The 24,003-nt window shown below is 41.5% G+C and overlaps 1 protein-coding gene across 1 annotated transcript; it reads left to right on the top strand.

Annotated features, from left to right (window-relative positions):
* The first annotated feature begins 673 nt into the window (after nucleotides 1-673).
* Nucleotides 674-22,193, top strand: NINJ1 (ninjurin 1). Its single transcript, XM_080625247.1, has 4 exons — nucleotides 674-1,062; nucleotides 11,219-11,453; nucleotides 16,035-16,196; nucleotides 19,118-22,193. The coding sequence occupies exons 1-3, from the start codon at nucleotides 991-993 to the stop codon at nucleotides 16,187-16,189; spliced, it is 462 nt and encodes a 153-aa protein (XP_080481373.1). The 5' UTR covers nucleotides 674-990; the 3' UTR covers nucleotides 16,190-16,196; nucleotides 19,118-22,193.
* Nucleotides 22,194-24,003: the final 1,810 nt, after the last annotated feature.

Here is a 24,003-nt window from a genome sequence, read left to right on the forward strand (position 1 = left end):
GGACAGCCAAGTGCTGACCACTTTTCAGCAGCAGAGGCCTGTTAGTGACTGTAGGTCCAACAGCTCATGTTGTTGCGCTGAGCAACACATCTGGGGCTTCCCTGCACATGTAAAAATCCTGATCGGTGTTAAAGGAATCAGCAGCAACGCTTCTACATCAAAAGGCCTTCACACCTCTTGTAAAAAAATCAATTTATATTTATCACAGAATCATAGAATCCCAGACTGATTTGGATTGGAAGGGACCTTAAAATTCATCCAGTTCCAACCCCCTGCCACGGGCAGGGACACCTTCCACTAGAGCAGCTTGCTCCAAGCCCCTGTGTCCAACCTGGCCTTGAACACTGCCAGGGATGGGGCAGCCACAGCTTCTCTGGGCACCCTGTGCCAGCGCCTCAGCACCCTCACAGGGAAGAGCTTCTGCCTAAGAGCTCATCTCAGTCTCCCTTCTGTCAGGTTAAAGCCATTCCCCTTGTCCTGTCCCTACAGGCCCTTGTCCCAAGCCCCTCTCCAGGTTTCTTGTCGCCCTCTCAGTACAGCTCCTGGCCAGCACTGGAAATTCCCGGCTCTGACCATCCGCTGACCGTGCGAGCTCCCGCCCCGGTGCTCAGCTCCCGCCCAGCCCCAGGCCCCGCCGGCGCTGAAGAAGCCTTCGCCAATCCTAAGGCCGGCGGGTTGGGGTTGCATCGCAGGGCGGGTTCTGGGTTTGGTTCGCCGCGGGCCGGGTCTCGGTCCCTCACGGAAACCTCCTCCACAGGGTACAGCGTTCCAGGGATACAGCGTGCTGCGTCCGCCGGCCTGACCTCCCGGGGAGAGCTGGGCAGGCGGGCCCCGAGGCGGCGTGTTTGAGCAGGGCCGGAGCCGCCCCGCTGGAAACTTTCTCCTCAGCGGCCGCTCTCGCTCCGTGCCGCTGAGCTGGGCCTGGCTGGGACGTGAGCGCTTCCCGCGGGCAGCCGGGGCTGGGGCCGCACCGGCCTCCTCTGCGGCGCGATGGACTCCGGCAGTGAGACCCACGAGCTTAACGGGCTGGCGGAGGGCGCGGAACCGGCGGTCGGCGAGCGGGTAGGGCTGGAGGCGCTTTCAGCCGGCTGTGGGGAGAAAGAGGGCGGGAGCGGGCTCGGCTGCCGCGGCGCCCGGGCACGGCGGGCGGGAGCGGGGCGAGAGGAGGCGGTGTGTGGGGCACCGGCGGGACAGGCGTGAGGGGCCCGGGGCGGCCCCAGCCCACCTCCGATCCAGCCGACTACGGGAGGCGGCGGGAGCCGTCGGGGAGCTGTGGCAGAAACAAACGCCGGAAAGGGGCCGGTGTGGTGACTGCGGCCCCGCCAAGTCTGGTAATGGGTACTCATAGAATCATGGAATGGGTTGAGTTGGAAGGGCCCTCAAAGCTCATCCAGTTCCAACCCCTGCCACGGGCAGGGACACCTTCCACTAGAGCAGCTTGCTCCAAGCCCCTGTGTCCAACCTGGCCTTGAACACTGCCAGGGATGGGGCAGCCACAGCTTCTCTGGGCACCCTGTGCCAGCGCCTCAGCACCCTCACAGGGAAGAGCTTCTGCCTAAGAGCTCATCTCAGTCTCTCCTCTGGCAGGTTAATGCCATTCCTCTTGTCCTGTCCCTACAGGCCCTTGTCCAAAGCCCCTCTCCAGGTTTCTTGTAGCCCCTTTAGGCACTGGAGCTGCTCTAAGGTCTCCCCTTCAGGAGCCTTCTCTTCTCCAGGCTGCCCCAGCCCAGCTCTCTCAGCCTGGCTCCAGAACAGAGCTGCTCCAGCCCTCGCAGCATCTCCATGGCCTCCTCTGCAGTCGCTCCAACAGCTCCACGTCCCTCTTGTGCTGCTGCCCCAGAGCTGGATCAGGGCTGCAGGGGGGGTCTCCCCAGAGCACAGCAGAGGGGCAGGATCCCCTCCCTGAGCTGCTGCTCAGGCTCTGGGGGTGCAACCCAGCACACGAGGGGGTTCTTGGCACAAGCACACACTGAAGCCGGGTCATGGGGAGCTTCTCATGCACCAGTATCCCCAAGTCCTTCTCCTCAGGGCTGTTCTCAATCCAGTCTCTACCCACCCTATGCTTCTCAGTTTAACTTTCTTTTCTAACCTGTCTTCCATTAATTCAGCACTTTTTTGTGTGTGCATGCTGCTGCAGGCAACCCACTTTATCTCATTTCAAAGATAGGCACGTGCCAGTGGAGGACTGAAAAGATCCTTTTTCGTCCTTGGCACAATGACCCTTTAATTCCTACACATGTCAGTTGAAAGGTCATCAGATGTCCTCCCCACCCAGAAATCTCTGCTTGGAGCACATTGACATCTATCTGAACCTGGGAGGGTGTTTCTAACCAGCTTAATTGGGAGAGGATGGAAAAGTTGCTCAGGAATATGTACACAGGAGAGAAGAGAACACAAAAGTAGGAGGAATTATTTAAAAGGTTGGGCCTGTATGAGTTGGGGTTTTTCCATACATCAATCCAAGTAAAAACGATAAATACCCAACTTTTACTATTCCGTGTAGTCAAAACATGATCAAAGATCTTCATTGCAGAGCATTTCATCCCATACTCTGTTTATGCATAAAGGATGTTTTCCAAGCATGCCAGTTATCTGAAAAGCCAGACTGGTTTAAAAGAGCATAGAAGATCATCTTTTATGTTGGTTTGGAGAGGAGTAAACTCTAAAAAGCAGCTTTTATTCCAACCTAAGACTGCCACATAGCACCAGTTGTACTAAACCACATACGTCACTGGTAAAACTTTCTGGCTACAGACAGACTGGACTGTTTGTGTAGCAGATCTGTCCTTCCTCCCTCCCTTCCTGACAAACCCTTGTAGCCATGAATATCATACCAAGAAATAAAACAAGCTGGCTTTAATAAACCCTGGAAAGTACATAAGCTGGGGTGTGCAGGTCAGGCTGGTGGCCTGGAGGGGTTTCCTGTAAACCACCGACTTCTTGCTCATTTTCCTTTTTTATTAACATAGAGCTGTGATTGCATCACGACTACTAGATATAGAGATTTTTTTTAACTCGATGTGTTCTGAGAATTTTTCTGCAACTTTCCCATTTTACTTCATCTTCAGCTGCAAGGAATAATGATTTTGTTACATCTTCCCCATAGAAACTCCAAGTTCTGCGTGCCATATAAAGAATAAGCAGCAAACTGCACTATTATACTGTATTGTACATATACAGTAGCACTTCAGAGAACCTTACAGACACTTTTTTTCCGTTTTCTAACACACACAAAGAAGTTTATGTGAGGTGAAACAGATGGAGACAGGTTTCTTAAAAAACCAGTCTGTGAATAGAAGATACCTTAAAAAGTCTGACCGAGTTCACAATGACACAAATAAAAGAATACCCCAACTCAGGAGCCAGCTAAACCTGGGGAGACCACAAATCTCCATGTGCCTAAATCTTCAGTGTTGGAGTCAGAAGCACCCAAGTGTCTGCACAGGCATTGCAACCTGAACCACCTGGGATGGCTTACTGCCATCCTAATGTCTGCTCTTCTCAGAACAGATTCTCTTGCACATCTTCAGCAGCAGACTGCTGCCTTCTCTTACAGAAGAGCTGACATGAAACACAGATAAGAGTTGTCCAGCCTTCAAAGCATTCGAAGCACATGAATTAAAAAAAGACAGTTAAGCCCACTGTAATTTTGAATGAGTGGTCACACAGTGGGTTGATGTGGTTTATTTTGACTTCATTATTAATTTGGGTATATTTTTTTTAGCAACTGTCAAGCTTTTAGAAGTAAAAAATTCCCTGCTTCTAATGCCGGGTTAGCCTGGTACGCCTCATTGACTCAAGTGAGGAATTACACTTGGCAGAAGTTTCTGGCTGCTTCTTCAAAAGTATCTGTTCATACAAATACAGATAGTAACTGGTTTTGCATCTTCATCTCCTTGCTTTCCTTGTTCATGGTCCATATTCATACAGTCCTGTCACCCTGTTGTAAAATGTAGTTTAGTGTTTCCAAACTAATAGGAAATCCTAGTTGAAAGAGTTAAAGAACTATGACAAAGGTGAATAAGAATTGGATGGTAGAAAAGAACAACAGCAACAAAAAAATAAAGCTCTGCAATAGTTGACTTCAAGATTGTATATTAATTCATGAGTAGTTTGGGGACATGGCAGTTCCTTGGCATCATGCTGCAAGTAACAAACTTCACATCTGTAGGAACTTGAAATTATATCACTGCATATAGAATGAAATGGAAAGTTCTAAAGCATTCAAATTGAATTTGAAATATTTTATATACTCCGAATGTTGAAACTGCTGATGATAAGGTTGTGTTTGCTTGGTTTTTTAAGTAGCTAGAATAAACAAACAGTGCTTTAACCACACAAAATAGGCAGCCCGCAGACCAGTTATGAGAAGTAGTAATAGAATACATGAATGAGCAGTAGTAATGAGAGACAGAAAATGGTACAGGAGAAAGCTTCTGTCTAAATAGGTGTACAAACAAGTTTAAGTTTTTACTTCATTTCACAAGGCTAGTCATAAGGTGTGCTGATCATTTTTAAGTCATTTAATGAGTAAAAATATTCCAGCTTGATCCTGGAACCTGCCCTGACTTAACATGACTGTGCTTTTCGCTTTTTCTCATACTGTTTAGCTCTCAGGAATCTGCACAGTTACCACTTCTTTTTTTCTTAATGTAGTCGTACTTGCATTTTCTGACTGTATAGAAGGTGGCCCTTCTTAAGTATAGGCTTTTAAAGGTACTAGAAAATTGATGCTGTCTGTGAAATGTGAACACAGGCTGAGTGTGTTCCCCCTGCTTTTTTAATTGATTGCAACCATATGGTCTCAACATGTGACTGCAGAAGTCTCACAAGCTAGTTAATGTGATGCTGGGTTGGTACTTGAATGAACAGATTCCCCTACCCTCAAATGAAATTCCTACATGAAGTGTAATTGATGAGTCAGTCCAGAGGCAGGTTTTTTCTCTCTTGAGTCAATGCTAAGCTGAACAAGTGATCTAATGTTTTACCGGGGAAAAGAAATAGTATCTTCTGAGGAGGTGTACAAAGGAGCTAATTGTCCATTACATAACTGATACAGCTTAAAATCATAGACTCATAGAACAGTTAAGATTGGAAAGGACCTTAAGATCATGTAGTTACAACCCCCTACCATATACAGGGACTCCTCACGCTAGACCATATCACCCAAGGCTCTATCCAGCCTGGCCTTGAACATCACCAGAGATGGAACATTTGCCATTTCTTTGGGAGACCTGTTCCAGTGCCTCACCACCCTCACAGGGAAGAACTTCTTCCTTATATCTAACCTGATATATTTGTTGGAAGAATATTTCTTGTCTTTGTAGAATATTTTCCCTACTTTTTTAGACCAGCAAGACCTCTGAGGCAGAGGGGAAGTCTGATTTCAGAGTGGCCATGTATGGCCCATTGCATCTTCAGTACGTAAGTGATGGAGATATGGACAGAAATTCCACATCTGTGAGGGTTATTAAATAATTATGTGAAGCCACTAGTTCAATTGTGTAACTGTAGGGTTGATCTTAGGAAAAACATACAAGTACAGTTCTGAAATTGTCTTCTGTTTTATTCCTGTACTATTTCTTAATGTCTGATCCTTCTCTTTTTTGATATAACTGAAATTTGCCATGAACATGAAATTGCCACTAAAAGATCTGGAAACATTTGCTGTGCAGTATTTTCCTTAATGGTCAATATTTCAAAACTTAGGGAATTACTTTTTAAACAAAAGAGCTCTCTAGCATCTTTTTAACAGTCTTGGTTAGAAAGATTGTTGCAAAACACAGTAGAGAACAGCCCACTGTAAGGTCAGTATGACTCGCCTCTGTTTACACAGCCTTATTATTATGTAGCAAGTTTCCATCATTTTGAAATTAGGAGTGTCACTAAACACAAGAATTTAAGGAAGCTCCATATAATGCAAACAATAAAAACCCAGAGGTCATATTGGTCAACAAGTTTGCTGATCTCATTTTGAATCAAGGCTGTTTGGCTATTAAAAGTGACTAAAAGCTGCCAGAAAATTGCAATAATCATTAACCTAAAAGAGAAAGGACACTGTATGCAGAGTTAGAGCAAGCCAAAGACTGTGGGGATTGTATTTCTGAGTAAATATAACTGAAGGCAAAGAACCTTCTGATAGCTTAAAGAAGGTGGTATCAATCAAAGCATGGTTCTTGGAATCCGTGTTTGGAATATAGAAATGATAATCACCATTATCTTCCCAATTTCAAAACTGTGGGTCTCCTGTATTTAATAAAGACATTCTACTGCTTAATGATTAGAATAGTTAGAATGCTTAATGGTTAGAATACCGTGAAATTATTTAGTGCTAGTACTGTACCAATACTAAAATAAGTATTTGTGTGTTTTCAGAACCCAGATATGAGACTCTGGGCCTGTCATGCAAAGCATGTTGAGCTCTGGGACAAATTGCAAATCAAAATTGAAGAGACCCAGGCTGTACGTCTGGCTTATACTTTGCAGTTTCTCTTTCAAAGTATTCATCTGGGAAATTGGAAGTTCACCTTGCTAACTGCAAAATACTGGTTTTCTTGTGGCATTTAAGAAGAAAACAGTAAACAGTCTTGTTATCTGTTAACTTCATTACAAGAACAGTAAATTCAGTGTTCATAATGGATTTGACTCAACTTGGAAATTTCAAGATCCTGTTGCTTCAGGCAGTTTACCTTTTGTGGGGCTTTTGTTTTGACCTTTTTTTTTTTTTTTTTAAGATTTTCCTAAAACAATCTGTACATGAGAATATACGTGGTGCAAGACATTTAAGAAGCTGAGTTGAGTACCTGCGAATGTACAAAAAGAGAAGAAATGAAGCCTAACATTGTGCTGTCAGAATCCGAACTCTTTCTTCCTGTATAGTGACAGAAACAACCATAACTAAGTTGTAAATACAAATGCAAAGCAGGCATCATTTTCACTAGTAGTTTGAGGGGTTTTCTCTCAGTAATTACAGGTGATTGGCATGTCAGAGACCCCTCCTGTCTTCTCTGCACAGACTCACTAATACAATTTGGGAAACTCGGATCAAGTTGGACAAGAAAATAAACAACTTTTGGGCTTCCCATTTTTTTGTTCAGACTTCCAGCACATTGATTTGACTGCTTCAGCAGTGACTAGTATTCGATAAATACTCTGCTGAACAAACAGCCACATAAATGTTGTCACAAGTGGTGATTTCATGCTGTAATAGAAGCAGAAATCCTCACTATAACTAGTTACTGTATTTGGCAAAGATACTTTATTATTTGTTTTCAGATGTTTCCATTTTCAGTGCTGTTTCCTTCCTGTTGAATCACCAGGTGGGTCTTAGATGTGATTCATGAAACTTGGCATCCAAGGACATTTGTCTCAGTGCCACTTTTATTTATTTTTTAATAAATGTAATGAATAAATTCTGTCTGTATTTCAAAGGGACTTGGTTCTTCTGGGTCTACTGTTGAAATGACAAGTGAAGCAAAGCAACAGCAAAGTCCCATGACAACACAGTGAGATTGTGTGTCCAATACCATTCAATCCTGGTGGGAAGGATTGGTCTTACAGAAGAAAAAAAGTGCCAGCTTCTGATGCAGCATCTTAGCTTTATCCTTGCAAACTGCTCTGTTCTGGGCAAGCAAAGAGACCCTGCTGCTGTGTGAGGCCCAGGGTGGTATTATTGTCCATGGGGACAACATCATTTGACTGTGAAAATCAGCAGTTCCACAAGAGATTGTTCCAGTTGCAGACAGAGCAAGAGGTTTTTCAACCCTCTACTTTTCATAATTGTGCTGCAGGCTGTTCTGCTCAGGGTTGGTGCTTTGCTGGCAATTGAGACCTGAGGGCAGGCTCTTACTGACAGGGAAAGGAAGATACAGCAGTTCCACCTACACCTGGCTGTTGTGCACACACATGTGAAAACACATACTGTTTTTCCTCAGACTCATTCGGTGATGCCAGCTGAAGGGATCACCTTGTTTGTACTAGGTAATTTGAATATTGAAAGTGTGTAATGAGGCGTTTTGATTACATTGAGGCTAGGGCAGGTTGCGTGGAGTACATTTCTCTTGCCAAGTGACACCTGCAGGAAAAGCTTTACTTTACATACATCCTAGAAAGTCTTCAGAAGCTGAACTTTCCCTCTGCAGGTGATAACAGCATGGGAAGTGTCATTGAATGCTGTGGGCTGCATGTGTTTGCTACATGCTTGGAATCTCCCTTAAAAAAAAACCATGAAGCCGCATAACATAGTTCCCATATAATTTCTGTTGTACATGACTGTAATTATCCTGAGGTTAAGGCAACAGCTGTTCTTCCTTTCCCTGTCTGTATATTGTTGTATAACACATAGTCGGATCTTAAAAATTGCTGCCATAGGACTGACTGCATTTGTTCCAGTGCTTTTGGCAGTTGTCTTCAACTTGCTTCCAGAAAGCATTTGTATTTGTTTGATGGTTTTCCAACATGAGTGAGGAGGTACCAGTTCTGAAGCAGGAGATGGGGAATGATTGTTTCTGGGATTTCTATGATTACAGTTCTTTTTTCCTGGCAGAAGGCAAGACCACAGGCTGCTTACAGTAGAACCAACATTTCACTTCTCCATATGCCTAGTTCTGATTCTGAGCTGGTCTGCTTTCAGGACTGGTAGCGGAAAGTCTCTTAACAGAGCAAAATATCAGTTTTTAGAATCTAAACGTAGTAAATTGCTGAGTTGTCATGCCAGGAATAAGAAGTTTTGCCTTAGTTTGCTTCAGCAGCACCCTACTTTGAAAAGTCTTCTCAATTTATTGGAGTTCAGAAGCGACTCAAACCCCTTTGCTTTCACCACAATTCAAATGCTATATCCTCCTATTTCCACACGCAACCTGACCATACAGAAAATCAGCAAACAGCAAGGTCCTAAAAGTACAGCAGTACATTTCCCCAGGAGAAAGAAAAGATCATATTCTGTTTTTTATGTAGAAACTGTCTTACATCCTGTAGTCACAGAGGTAACTGAAAGGAAGATGCAGCCAGACTATTCTTTTGTGAAGTTAAAATAACCCAGCATACCACCATGTCAAACATCATCACATTCCCACATCAATGAAAACAAAGAAACTAGTTGTCCTGTTTTCACTGCAGTCCCCTTCCATCAAGATTAAGAACTGAGTCACAGCTACCCATGTAGTTTTTGATGGTGTTGCATGCTGCAGCTTTGTAGCCCCAACAGGTATTTCTACATCAGTATTTTCGGCAGGAAGGAGTTAATCAGCTAGTCAATGTAGGGAAGTGTTTCCTTTATTAAGAACTCGTGATAAAATATTACTTCTATAGTCTAGTAAGAAGAATTTCTTTTAAATTCATGCCTAGAATTTGCATTCTGCTGTTACACACGAAGCTCCCCATCCCGCTGTACACTGACAGCATTACATAGCCAAGAGCTAAGTGTGTGCATTTGGCTTTTTACTGTACACTAAACAGTGAAAAATGTTAGTCTGGATCTTTCTAGAGTACTGCCAGAATATATTCCATGCTGCTTTCCATAAGGAAATGAACATCCACACCTGGTTTAGTGCTTCCGGTGGATGGTATGCTAGAATTACAGTATTTTTTCAAAGCATCCAAACGCTACAGTGGTTTAATGGGGCAGGGAGGTGGGACGAGGAGGCTCTCCTTGGGGAGAGAAAAAGTGGCAAATGTAGGACAGATTCCCCAGCCAAATTGCATTTTTAGGTGGTGGGATATAAACAAAACCAAATGAGTATTGAGATCTCCCTGACTGAAGTCAGCATTCATTTCAAAGCCAGTTTATTCAGCAGCTTGGTCTCAATAAAGAAGCCATCTGCGTGAAGCTATGTTTACATGGCTTCCTTCTCTTTGTAGGAAGAAAGTCTGCTACTGTCCCATGCCGTTTTTCACTGAGTAAAATATTTAGGCTGTGGTTGATTACAACATGTCTGGTGAAAATGGGTAAAGTTTGGTATTTGAGTGCCCTGGAAAAACTGGCAGTGTGTTTGCTATGCATTAATATCTGTCCTATTTAAGAGGACACTTTTAGGGCTGTACAGTGGCAAACTTGGCTTTGGAGTTGGAGATTTGATAGTTCTCAGTGCTGCTGGAGAGAGTAATTAGGGGGCAGTTTTCTGCATTTGAACTAACCTTCAAAGTGAGACTTTCCTCACAGTATTTTCTGGCAAGCAGGAACATATTTGTGCAATGAAAAAGTTCTGTAAGAAGCAGGTTTAGAGAAGTCAGCAGGTTTAGAGAAGTCAGCTAGCATAAGTTTACTTCCAGTATATTTGTGTATTACTTTGGAAAAAATTCTAGAAGGAAGAGCAGAAATAAGTAAATTCCTAACCTGTTCAGAGACTGCAGAAATGAGGGTTACCTACTCTCCTCATCACAGAGTTAGACATCTAAGTCTAACCTAGTTACACTAAGCTGCATCTAATCCATAGAGAAATAGGCAGCTCTGGGAGATGAGCTGTCAAATGGCATGTGAATCGTTGTTAGGAGATTTTGTTCATTCTGCCAGGTTAACAAACTCTGGTTTTGCCCTGCAGTTGGGTTTTATTTTCCTGTTTGTTTGTAGGACAATTTAAAAAAATGAAAACCTGTTGATGTGAAAAATGGAAAAAAAGTTGCCCTTGTGCTTGGGTAGTGCTTGGCACCCACAGATCATAAGCTATTAAAGTGGAAAAACAGTTCACTGTGTATGGGTGGGACTGGACAGGGACATGGCAGAGTAAGCAGCAGGGAAAGAAGTTAAGCAAAGCTCATACAGTGGCCAATTTCCACATAAATTCTCCAGGTAAGATTCATGAGTAATTAAGGAACTATGTGATAACAGAGGATGAACTTAATAAATATTTGTGGTTTTAAGTATGCCTTAGTTACAACAATTTATTGTTTGCTTGATTGCTTTGCAGCAACTTTTCGCAGTGCAAGCCTTTCAGCTTTTTCAATCTTTCCGTTTCCCAGCATAGAAACATCCTGACTCTTCAGACTGATCCTACAAGCTGGAAAAAGTGTATCTGCCAAAGTGCAGTACACGCACTATTCACTGCTCTCTTGTCAGATGGAGGGCTGTAGTAGCAGTGAAAAAGATGCACTGAAAGTCTCAGTACCACTATTGCTCTTATCAGTCTGAATATAGAAATTAGTTGATGTGCCAAGTGATCTCTCACTTACTACGCCAATTAAGAGAGATGTAAATAATCTTTTTCCTTTCTCCCAATTCTAGCACAGAACATCACAATGGTTTCAAAGAAATGGACCTATGAATATCAACCACTACGCAAACAAGAAAAGTGCTGCAGAAAGCATGTTGGACATTGCCCTGCTGATGGCCAATGCATCCCAGCTGAAAGCCGTGATAGAGCAAGGACCTTCTTTTTCCTTCTACATCCCACTTATTATTCTTATCAGCCTGTCACTCACACTCCAAGTTATGGTGGGAGTACTCCTGATATTCCTTGGTATGTAGCAACAACAAAACCATTGACATGTATTTTTCTTATAGGATGCAACCTATAAGATGGTATATAAAATGGTATATAGACTCCCTAATTATTCTTAAAGAGGTGTTATATTTGAAAGGCTTTATCTCATAATTGATTGAGGTCTTTTCTTAAGACCTTAGAAATATTGCATCCAAAGGAGGAAGGGCAGCTTTATGTGGAATCTTCAGTTTTGATCAACTTCCTCATCTGCCCAGTTTATGAATATTTTTCTTTTCAAAAGGCCTGAGGAGGAAGGAAAATGATGAAATACTGTAAAAGAAACATTAATAGGCCAGACAGAATCATGCAGCCTTCCCAGTTTCATAATACTGTTTCTGGCAAGACCTGTTACTTAATCCTGTTAATTATTATAAAGTAATATTTTAAGAATATTTTGTGAACATGAGTAGCAATCTGGAACTAAAACCAGATTGTCTTGAATTCTGCTTATCACTAGGGAAACCTTTTCTACTTTCTACCAAAGAAATATGATGCATTACCTTTAACATATGCTTGAAATCATTTCAAGAGAATGAGTTCAAACAGGAGTTGTGTTAGTGTGTGCTCTGGGCACACTTAATGAGACAGGTGTAGAATTAGTTCCCTGCTCCCTGCCTTCCCCATTCTCTACTTTCAGACTTATTTGGTGAATGATAAACATTCACATTCAATGTTCAATGCAACATCTTTGCTGTTCTCAAAAATAGACGTTCCATTAGTCAGTATTAATAGGTACAATGCCATAAGGCACTAGAACCAGTACTTATCACTAAAAATAAGGTATTTTAAATCAATATTCTAGTGGGAGGTATCCCTGCCCGTGGCAGGGGGTTGGAACTGGATGAGCTTTAAGGTCCCTTCCAACCCAAACCATTCTGTGATTCTACGATTAGTAGCACACATATGTCCTGCACCCTCTGCCTTATTCTGTAAGGCAGAATATTGATCTAAGTAGCTATAGAACCAGGCTTATTTCCAAAATAATGTCATCACTATGTGAGTATGAATTATCCAAACTCTTCTGGAAATCTGAGATTTCTGTTTTGACCTTAAACAAGTCTTCAGTGGTTTTCTTTGCTATCTTATCCTACTGTGATGTTTTCGCCCATGCTTTTGCAAGGCAAAATGCAAAAAGAACCCAGTAGCATTTTGCAAAGTTACTGAAAACCTGCGGTGTTCATTGGCAGCACCCAAACCTTAGACCATAACTTTGGAGAGTTGATCAAAGACCTGTGGAATCGGAGGAAATGTTTAGGTTTCAGTGTCAGTTGAACACCTAAATGACACCTTCACTAGCAGGAAACAGCTATGTGTCACTTCTTTTGCTAGTAATATATGATCACTTACTCTCATAACTTTTTTTAAATCTTTCCCATTAAATCAGTGGGTACTGGATGGCAGATCTTAAGTCTACCATAACTGAAAAGCCTTGAAGATGGCAGCCAGAATTCACACAACATTTACTAAGTTATAGGTGCCACCTTTGGCATCTCTGCTGGTCTTTCAGCATGCTGTTTTTCAGCACAACTGAAAAAACAACTTGGTGTTCAAGGAGGAAGTTCCTAGGAAACCAGGATACATAAGGCTTATAATATTGATATGCAGCTGATGTAGCTTTTTTCTTTGTTACAAAAGAGACAGAATACAGCTGTCCCTGCATTGGTAGGGTCAGTACAAGAGCAACATCCAGACTCAGAGGAGATTACAGAAAGGGACTGGGAAAGGCAACATGATGATACTAGGGATGTGTCATGGAGAGTTATGGAGAAATCAGCAATACACAAAAATCAGTAGACCTCATCCCTGGCAGTGTTCAAGGCTAGGTTGGACGGGACTTAGAGCAAGCTGCTCTAGTGGAAGGTGTCCCTGCCTGTGGCAGGGGGTTGGAGCTGGATGAGCTTTAAGGTCCCTTCCAACCCAACCATCCCATGATTTTGTGATTCTATGTTTCTAGGTTGAAAGCATCTCCAACCTTAGTGATTGTTTCAGTTGAGCAGGCTTTGAGACTCTAAACAAGTTTCCTGCTTTTTGTTAGGCAATAATTTCTCAGTATATACTGAGACGTGGCTTTTTAATGCTCGCTTCTGCCAGACATTGCCAAAATGGCTTCTATTCCTGTCATTTTTATCTTTGTCACACTGAGAACAAAGGGCATACCCAGCAGCCTCTACTCCGAAGCTGGGCTGAGGTAGAGATCACAGACCACTTAGCAAACATTGAGATGCATCTGGAGTTCAGCCTGTGATCTGCAGTCAGCAGCAGCTGGAGGTTCAGTGTACCAAGTACATTGCTGGAGCAATGCTGCCATGCGAAGGTCAGTAGTACTGAAGATAGGAAACAGGATATGAAGGTACAAAGATATAGGCATCATAGCAAGAATTTGCTTTTCACAGTGTGTATTTGGTAGTTTTGGCCTGCAGGAACAGTTTGCCTTTCTGTCCAGCCACAAAATTCTGCCACTTGCAAGCTGTCACAAGTACAAACAAAAGCCTGTGCAACCATCCAGTTTCTTTCCTTGAGACAGAGTTTTATCCCAGGAGTTACCAGTTCTTACTGCTCTCTGTGAGTGCTTAAGAGCTTTTCCCCTTTCAAAAGAGCCTTTCACAAAAACAATTTGAAAAATGTTCAGCAAACTTGTCCTTGAAAGTGATTTGGTAATACTAACTTTTGGGGAAAAAAGCAAAGAATGTCTTGAAATAGTTTAAGTGGCATGAAATCATAGTAATCTAATCCCACTATAATAAAATACTTAAAGAATAACTGTTCTTAAGAACATTTTCACAAACACCCTCATCTTAAGCACTATAATCATAACATAGGATGACTGCAATTCTACTTCAAAATTTAGAGCACTGCCTAAACTGACCAGCAATATTGTCTTCTCTGACCCTTACTTGGACAAAGGGATGGCTCTGAAATTGTCAGTTCTCCTTTGAGCATGATTTCTTCTAACTCACAAAATACGTTAGGCCATTATTACCGTTTCATTTTTAAACCAACTCTCTGAAATGCTTTTTTCCTATACTTTAGGAGTAATGATTCAATATTCATTTATTCTACACATGACAGTCCAGGAGTCTTTCTATGTATTGTTGAGATACAAACATCCACATAGCTCCAGATACTTTACAGACATACATAAACTCATTTTCAGGGTTAAATACTGCTGAGCTTAAATTATTTCATGCCTACAAAGGTAGTTCTCCCACATGGCCTGTGATGTTTGACTGTAGAGGTTTAGCAAACAGGACCTGAACAGGTGCCTGGAATTCCTTGAAACCAAAACAGCATTAGTCTTCCTAATTAGGGAGCAAGTAAACCTCGCTTTTAATACTTCAACATCATGAGTTTGTTTGTCACTACTTCTATATAACTGCTTCAGCAAACAAGCAAGTCATGGTTCTGTGGTTAAGTTCTGCAGCGTTGAGAGGCTCATTGTGTCAAAAACCCAATAACAAAGTTGATCCCTTGCAGTAGGGTCTTAAGCTACACATCTGTGTATGTGCCTGTCAGAAAGAGCTCAAAGGTTTATGTTGCCATAAAAACTTGTTATGTATAAACTTTCTCTCACGTGTCCTGTACATGCAGACTCCAGGAAGAACTAGGAGTTTTAATAGGCAAAAACTATTCTCAAAACAAGCTCCAGAATTCATTGGCACTGATTCCACCAGCATCAAATTTAGCAGAAGGTCTGAGCTGCAGAGCCCTTAATGCAGGAAAGCAGAAACAGAGGAAAATCTTGTGTTTCTGCACGATGCCAGGCAAGCACCCCAGACTGTCTTACACAGACACATGCTTTACTCTATCATCAAGTCTATTATCAGTCCAGTGTAACTCATTTATATGTTTTCACAAGGCCTGGAATCAAAGCTTAAACTAAATTAATACTATCTCCCTTGTGTGTTCCTCCCTCACTGCCATTAGCAGTTCAACTGCAAGAAACAGAAGAAAATGTTTACACAGCTGATGCTTTCCATAAAAAGGACTGCAGCTACACTGCTCTGTTTAGCAGATATAATGCCCTTGCTTTCTAAAAACAGAATCAATGCAAAAGCAGGGAGTACAGCTGGGGAAGGGCACCAGCACCAAAAAAAAAAAAAATAATTACAGCACTGTTAGAGAGATTGGGCTTTCTGTGAAGAACCTGCAGGAAATTTAACTTCATTCTATCCGGTCAGGACTTCAAGCTTCGTGTATTCAAGACTGAAAGAATTTTTAAGTGCTTAAGGTCTGCAACAAAACTAGATTTCAGAAGATCAAGAACTCAGAACATTTCTAGTGACGTTTGTGTATCTGTTACTTCCCATGTGCGTCCACAGAGATTATATGTTAATTACTGGAAGCTAATAGGCTCCTTGTGGTTAAAGATCTTCTGCTTAGCACTTTTACTGACACTGCAGAATTTTACTTCCCTTTTAAGTATGACTGGTGCAAATAGTGTAAGAGAAATTCTTGAACTGCATGAGTAGTGAAGACTTTTATTCTGTATTTTGAAATACATATAATTAAACATATAATACATATAACTAAAGCTTTTTTTTCCCTTTATCTTTGAAGTAAAATATGACCTTAACAACCCTGCAAAACATGGAAAGCTGAATTTCCTCAACAACCTTGCAACTGGACTAGTATTCATTATAGTAGTTGTGAATATTTTTATCACTGCCTTTGGAGTGCAGAAGCCAGCTGCTGAGTCAGCATCAAGACAGTAAGTAAAAGGTGAGTATGGTCTCTCTGCACCCTCAGGTAGTAGGGCATAGCATACAAGAATGCTTTGCATGCTAGAGCATAGCTTTAAAAATAGCCACCAACTTATCTATACAGTTCTAGCCTTCACAGATAAAGGAGTTTACTTCTGACTGCTGCAAAAGCAGAAGCTGTTAGGGACTGCTATGTAATTAGAGTGTTTTTGTAAATGTAGAGTTCAGAAGTTGATGGCACCATCTTATTTTGTCAGGGTTGCATGTGTCGTGCATAGGAAGTGTAAAAGTTGTCCTCATTTAGCCACTCCTTTTCCTCATTGCTGACTAAGCTGAGAAGGCAAATAATACTGTTTTGCTTCCTCCAAATGCCTGTTCTTCTTTTATGAAAGTTTTGCCGTATACTTCATTCAGCCTGTTAGACTGAAGATTTAATCTTTATCCAAGTAATTAGGGCTATTAAGTCCAACATATAATACACATCACTGAAGCCCTTCAGTTCCTATGCAGATAGTGTGGCTTTTCGATCTCCCAAGCTGCAGGGCTTTTGCCCTGTGGGAAATTCAGCCCAAAGTGATATGCACTATTGCTTTACTTGATACATGTGGTCATTTAGAACAATACTGTTTGCTCTACCTGCATTTTAAAGTTTGGCATTTACTTATGCAGAAGAATAAATGTATGAATTATGGGAATCAAAATGGGTATCTTCCTAGCATCATACCTGTGATGAACAGTTTGGAGGAGATAAACCTAAATTGTAGGCTTGTAGCCCAAGAAGTGCTATAGTTCAACATCTGCCTTTAAAATAGCACTGCTAAGTCTGTGTGTGCCAACATTGCCCTGGCTCTTTATCTTCCAAATATCCAATATTTCAGAAGACCTGCTGAAGAAGGGATTACTTGACTTCCTTAGCATGCCACGGTACACTGGCTACTAGGCTGACAGCCCATACGTGTAACATTATTAGTTTGAGTTAACTTCTAAATGAAAGCCTTTCTCCATGAAAATGAAGGTACAAGGCCTTTAAACATGGCCCTAATCTGAAGATGAATGGTGAAACAGAAATCTGTGCAAGAATTGAAACCAGGTTAAAATTTATCATGACTCTGAACAGTATGTGGGCAAATCAGTGCAAAAAATTACTAGAAAGATGAAGAATGAAATTCATTTATTCTGGGGTGAAGGTGGAATTGCCTGCTTTAACCAAAATCTGTGAAATTCTGGCATTGAAACAAGATTGCTTTATTGTATTTTCTGGCCATAGTCTCTACAAATAAACTTATAAATATTTAATTTTAGTAGCAAAGAGCACACAGATTTATCTCAGATATGTTCACAATTATATCTGGAACATCCATCTCAATAGTACACATTAAAACAATACTGAAACACTAACCTCAAAATTGCACTGGCAAAGCCAAGAGAACTGAATGAAGGATTATTGGAATTATAGCTGTCTTCACAGGAAAAACATGCACAATAGCCAGGAACAGAGGCAGAGACAAGAATCTGAAATAGGCGTTGAGAAATTCAAATTGTGGACAAGGTGAAATACCAGAATCCCAGCATACCTCTTTTTGATACAGTGAAAGAAAAACTTACGAGGGAAAAGAGGAGAAGCAGATTTTGCTTATCATACTGGTATATGCTGGGTGGAGAGGAACACGAGTTGACAGTCCAACCCAGAGTCAGTTAGTGCCTTAATATAATGGTATACTTAGAAGTCAGCCAAAATGCAGGAGGTAGGTGTGACACACCTTGCCTTACCAAGATACTGGATGCATGAGCTCACCCACAGTTATCTGCTGTTTCTCTACTAGTACTGCATTCTCTAGTGAGGTGCCTTACTGATTCTCCCCAGTACCAGTGCCAGCTCTGCTCCCTTTTTGATCTCTTGCTGTATTTATGTAAAGCACACCTCAATACCAAAGTGTTTTGAAGAGCCCTGCAGCTGTAACTGAGGTTTAAGCATGAGAAGTGTATCCCCCTGCAAATTTCTCCCACTCATCGATGGACTTTGTATACTTTCCCCTAACTTCACATACATATGTGGCTAAGTCTTATGGAAACATCAGTGGTTTTATGCTATGTCTTACTGCTTACCTGGCACCATCTGGCAAGAAGAGGCTCTTCACAGTATTTGTGTTGGCATTTCTCCTCTACTGTTCCTTCTGTTTTCCATAAACTGTCAACTCCAAGGGGTTTGTGGTTTAATTATAACTAGGATTGTGGAATCCTTAGTTAGAAAGCTAGGTCTTACATGAGAAACCAGTTCACATGTAACTGAGATCATCACCACAGTATGAAATGCCGTTCTGCCTAGAAGATGGTAATAGCTCGTACAGCTCTTTATCATATATTACATACAGCTGTGCACAGCTAGGGTATTTGTTCACACACATGAATGTGATTGGTATCTACTGCTGAAATTGGTTTAATAAACTTGCAGTGCCTCAGTAAAGGAGAACCGGTAGCTGTAACCTCAGGTAGAGACAAGACCAAAGGATGTTCAAAACAAGTTTACATCTGTACAAAACCAGCAGCTGTGTGATCCTGCCTTCATGCTTCTCACACAGGCAGCTTCCTAATAAAATGGCCAAATGTGGTGTCTGGGACCTTGTCTTTTTGCTCCATATTTGTTAAATGTGGTAGTTCTTTATTGCTTTGGAACATTACATCTGTTGTTCGCTTATTTGTAGTTACTGCTCTTGCTAAAAACACCTGGTCACCTTAATGCAACTTGAAAAATAAGTCTTTTTTCTGTCCACAATCTCCTCAAAGCCCTGAGAGAAATGTGGCCAGCATTTTCTGGCTTTACCTTTACTATTATGCATACTTCAAAAAAACCTCACCTTCATTTCCCCCTTTAAGGCAAATTTATCATCTACTATAATTCCTGTATCACTAACATCTCAATATCTTTGTTTTATGTTTCAGAGACCTGAAGCATTCATTCTAGATGCCATTTGCACTTGAGCCAGTTACACTTGGACACAATGAAGCGGGGGGGAATACTCTGAAGAAGCTGGACACACCAAGCAGCTTTCTCTAGTCTCCAACAAGCAGCATATTTGTGTACCTGGAATTTTCCCATGTGTTAATATTTAAACTCTTCAGCATCTAAGGTTGATTTTAACTCAAGGGTATTGGTTTTCTGGAATACTGGCATTTCCACTTCTGCAGAAACTGATTTTCAGAGGGCTCATCGAAGAAGGTATTATCAATTGGTGGCACTTCACAGGACTTCCCAGTCTCCATGCCTTTTATTTTTGTGGCAAGTTACCACTTCCTTGTGGTATGAAACATCAGGCCTTCCGTTCTGGTGTGGTCACATTGTCCTTTATTTCACTTGCTTGGCACCAAACCAATGTACTCCACAGCACAACAGTGGTCTTCCTTTGCAGTGTGCAGAGATAGCTGTGCCTTGTTTTCTTTTTTCTCCTCTCTAGCTAAAGCAAAGGTGAGACAAACAGAAGCTGTAGACTATCTTTTGTCTAGCTTTGGTCACAGGCACTCATTTGTCCTGCTTCTTCATTTCTGGACCTCACTTAAAATTTCCTCCCATTTGTGCACAGACACAAATAACTGCTAATAGTTTCTTACTGTTTACTGCTGTACTCTGTATTCTGTGTATTATATATGTTTCTGGAAACCCTGTTCAAGCACTGCCTTTTCTAGGCCCAGCTGGAAAACCATTTGGAAGACCAGGGGACACAGGGTGAACTTTACCTGCCAAACTGGTAGCGAGCGCCTTTCAGCAATTCAAGTAGCGAACTGAGAGAAGTTTATCCCTCTGTAACTTACTTTTCCCTCTTCTCTTCCCAGGATTGATTAGTTGCTCTTATGTGTTTATGGCTAAAAGCTTAACTAATGTCTTAATTTTTATTTTTAAATATATTTAGAGAGATATAAATATCTTTTAGGTTCTTACCTGCTGGCTCAGGGACTGGCACTTTTTCTAAACACACTATTGTTATAATGGTGTAAGTTACAGAGATTTCTATAACAAAAAGCATTTCAGTTGTTTTATTTCTGAAGTATCACAATCTGCAATCACAAAAATCCTAGTTTTCTAGATTGTGCTAACTTGTACATGCAGACTTGTACTAATACTTTTCCTTACTGTTAATTTTTAAATGCTCCCTTGCACATAGTAAGAGAAGCTTGATCTCCATGTGTCTCATCTCATTTACAATTTTTACTGATGACATTTTTCTTTTGTTAAATCTTGAGGCCTGTTGGTGCACCGGATCTGCATTTACACCTCCTGTAAAAATTACTAACCGAAAACAAATCTCAGAAACTTGTGTGATTAATAATGGAACAGAAATTCTTTTTTATTTTTTAATTTGTCTTTTGATGCTTCATTTCCAACTTGACTTGTATCTAACCAGTATCTAGTAAGCAGCAGTTTTAATGGTGTATGTTGGACTAAGTTAAACGCAGCCCAGAACAAGTTCTTAAGGAGGTACTGGGGACAATTTTCCATATTTATTTTTTACAAACCAGCAAACTTCTGAAGGAGTATGTATGAACTTATACACACCTGTGCTATCGCACTTCTGGTGCTGTAGTGTAGTGAATCAGACTGCCAAGTAGCCTTAGAAAGCTTGCTTTTGGAGAACAGAGGTGATGTAGGCAGAGCCCTTCCAAGCATGGAATTATTTTGTCTGTGCCTTGCCACTGGCAGTAATTGCAATAAGATTATTGACTGTACCGGCTTTGTTACCTTGCATTGGAATATTTGCCCATCAGTACATCTGATTCAGTCTAGAGAGGCTCTCTGGAGGCAGCTTCCTCTCTTCTCTACAGGAAGCGTTCTACCTAAGCTAGAAGGTCTGAAGTAGTTGCTTTGTGTTTTCCCAAATACATAATCTGTCCAAAGGATAGTTACTTTTAACTTAGATATGAATATTAGATATTTTTCATTGCCAGATTTGCACCTTTCTGTTTTTTTAAGCAAGACATAAAAATAGGAAGAACTGTGATTGTGGCTAATCCTCTCACTTTTTTGACTTGTCCTTACTACCCTAAAGGCAGATGCAAACAGATGCCCCGGCTCTATTGATGTTTACTGTCTTTATACTTGGTGATTTGGCTGAATTTTGAATGTAGCTTTCACATTTGTCTTGCACTGAAACACGTGAAAGCAGTCAGAGGAGGGTGGAGGACAGACATACCAGGTCGTTTCACATTTTACTTCCCTCTATTGAACCATAATTTTTCAGGTCAGTCAAGTGAACAAGCTGTTAAAGTAGATTTCTCCTGGAAAATAAGCTGTTCTTATAGCATCTTTGCTGCTAAACTGTTGTCCAACAAAAACTACTAAGGCTTGTATGTCCCATCTCCCAGTGGCTTGTGGAACTAACTGGATACAGAGCAGTAGGGTAGGGAACAAGCACCAGGAGATGATTTGTACTCCAGCGGACTTTTCAAGACAATCTAATCTCCTTCCTCCTGAAGAAAAATTACTTCAAACTTGGACACAGTCTGGGAGGCAAAAGCTGGATGTGGAGGTCTGCATTAAGGGGGTAGGTGTCTGTTCACTTGAAGTCTACCAGAGCCAGGCTCAGAACAGCAACAAAAAACCTGCTGTGAATCCTTCTGCCTCCTGAGCTGTGTGACTAAAGCATCACAACAGAGATACTTGCCGCTTCGAAGAGCCTGGTCTCTTTGCTTCTAAACACAAGAAAACCGGATTTGCACCTGACTACAAGGCTCTACTGGGCGACAGCAGTATTCAACTTGGAACTGGATGTCTTTTTAAATAAAACTGATGCTGGTTTATTACCATCTCTTTTATTGTGATTAAGATTTGCAAAACATCTTCAGACATGCAATCTGTACTTTCAGTCTCTGAAGCCCTCAGAGATCATATATTTTTTAGCAGATGAAAGCATCTGCAAGTTGGTTTCAAGTATAAATAATTTAATCGCATGATTATTATTCTTTTAAGGCAGGTGCTTGTTTAAAATCCTAGTGAGTATCTCCTAGGAGTGGCAAACAGCTGCATCAGTTTAACTAGTTCTTTGGTTTGCTGTGCTGCTGCAGAGTTCTTAGTTGTAGGCAGCCATTTCACTTACAAAGAGGTCATCAGTAATGAAGCGAGATGAGCTTTTACAGGCTGTCTCAGGAAACAGTTCATGCCAGGTCACCTGTTTACTCCTGTTTCATAAGCTGCTAAGCAGAGTAAGCATTACACAGACTGCTCTGGTTGTTCTCATTAGTCCCTTCAGCATCTAGGACTGACTGGGTTGGAATTCTCCGTGTAGCTGTACTTACTGAAGCAGGTGACAACAACTATATTTACTGGAACTGACTTCTAAGTGTTTGTCTTCTAAACCAGGTCACTGCTGAAGCTTATTCTGCAGCTGAGCATTACATGAAATGGGCTTAACTAGAAAGCATAATCATGGAATCACACAATGGTTTGGTTTGGAAGGGACCTTAAAGCTCATCACATTGTATCCTTGCTCATTCAAATATTTACAAAAGAGCTATCAGAAACAAGTGACAGAATCCAAATGCTAAGTTCTGCTTATTTCCTAGCTTACCAAAACTGTTGCCATTATAAGCTGTCTCTGATTCAGGAAATGCTAGACATGGTACCAATTTATGCACCATTTTACAGTTTGTTTTCAAACCCCAAGCCAGGCAAAAGCTGATCTTTGTTCTACTATATAATTTTGTCAAACCACAGGCTCTACTGAAAGTGCATTTATTGACTGTTGGATAGTGAGAACCAGGGCAACTTAGAAGATGATATATTTTCATACATGTAACATATCTTTGATAACCTGCATGCTTAAACACACGACTCCTTGAAAATAAATGATCAAATCTCCATAAGGTTAGAGGCAGCATATGGCATATAGAAGCACTGAGACTGAAAAGAAACAGGCTCTCCTCCTTAGTTGTTTGCACACAAGAAAAAGCCACATTGCTTCTCAATGACAGTAGTTTGCTTTGAAAGAAATTGTTTGCATGTTATATACATAACAAGAATATCCAAATGTGAGGGCTGGAGCCTCCCACCTTTGCATTGCCCACCCCCAAACCCTACACTGCCATTAAGAAACTAAAATCTAAACCAAGAACTTCTGAATACCCCCAGCAGTTCTGCCAGGCTGCCTGGAGGGAAGTGATAGGGCAGAGCAGCAGGAGTCCTCTTTAGTTCTTAGAACAACCCATTTGGTATTACCACTGTTCAACCAAGAGCCAGGAAATGATGCTGCAAAAGAGTAGCTTAAGCACCACATTTCCCTTAGATAAGTCCGGAAACAAGTGGTGCCCCAGATAGCACCAGATGGTAGCTCCTTGTAAATTACTATCTAGTAGAAAGGAACATGGCTAACATCACTTAAATACACACAGATCTGAAGATCTTAAAATGAAGTTCACACATTGTAAAGGCTACACCTTTGATATGTTCAGATTCAGGTTTTGCCCCAAGGAATTACCAGAGGACAGTAAGTGTCTTGGACAAAACCTCCCACAGTGAAATGAGATTATGTTCTGCTTTGTGAAATAACGTTTCAGCACTTCATTTTGATTTTAGAAGCTTTCACATACAACAGCACAAGGCACCACGGTCCGAAGTCTTGAGTAGGCACACTCCATCTCATGGCTACTACTCAGCTCAAGCTAACTACCCATTTGGAAGCATGCTAGAAGAGAAGAATGTTTGCTGTGTCCCAAATTCCCACTGCCTTTATCTCGGAAAGCTGCACATCTGAGAAGCAGGCTGTCCTTCTCCCTTGGGGAAAGGAGAGGTCCCTGCTTTACAGCTGGAATGGATAAGGAGCAGGAGAGGAGCCAAGCTC

Source organism: Psittacula echo (genome assembly GCF_963264785.1).
Source record: "Psittacula echo genome assembly, chromosome: 9".
NCBI lineage: Eukaryota > Metazoa > Chordata > Aves > Psittaciformes > Psittacidae > Psittacula > Psittacula echo.

What these genes read in the sequence shown, in the direction of transcription:
- NINJ1 (XM_080625247.1), top strand. Translation starts at nt 991, where the DNA reads ATGGACTCCGGCAGTGAGACCCACGAGCTTAACGGGCTGGCGGAGGGC. An exon ending in AACCGGCGGTCGGCGAGCGG is followed by an intron (nt 1,063 to 11,218) that starts GTAGGGCTGGAG and finishes TCCCAATTCTAG; the next exon opens with CACAGAACATCACAATGGTT. An exon ending in AGTACTCCTGATATTCCTTG is followed by an intron (nt 11,454 to 16,034) that starts GTATGTAGCAAC and finishes TTATCTTTGAAG; the next exon opens with TAAAATATGACCTTAACAAC.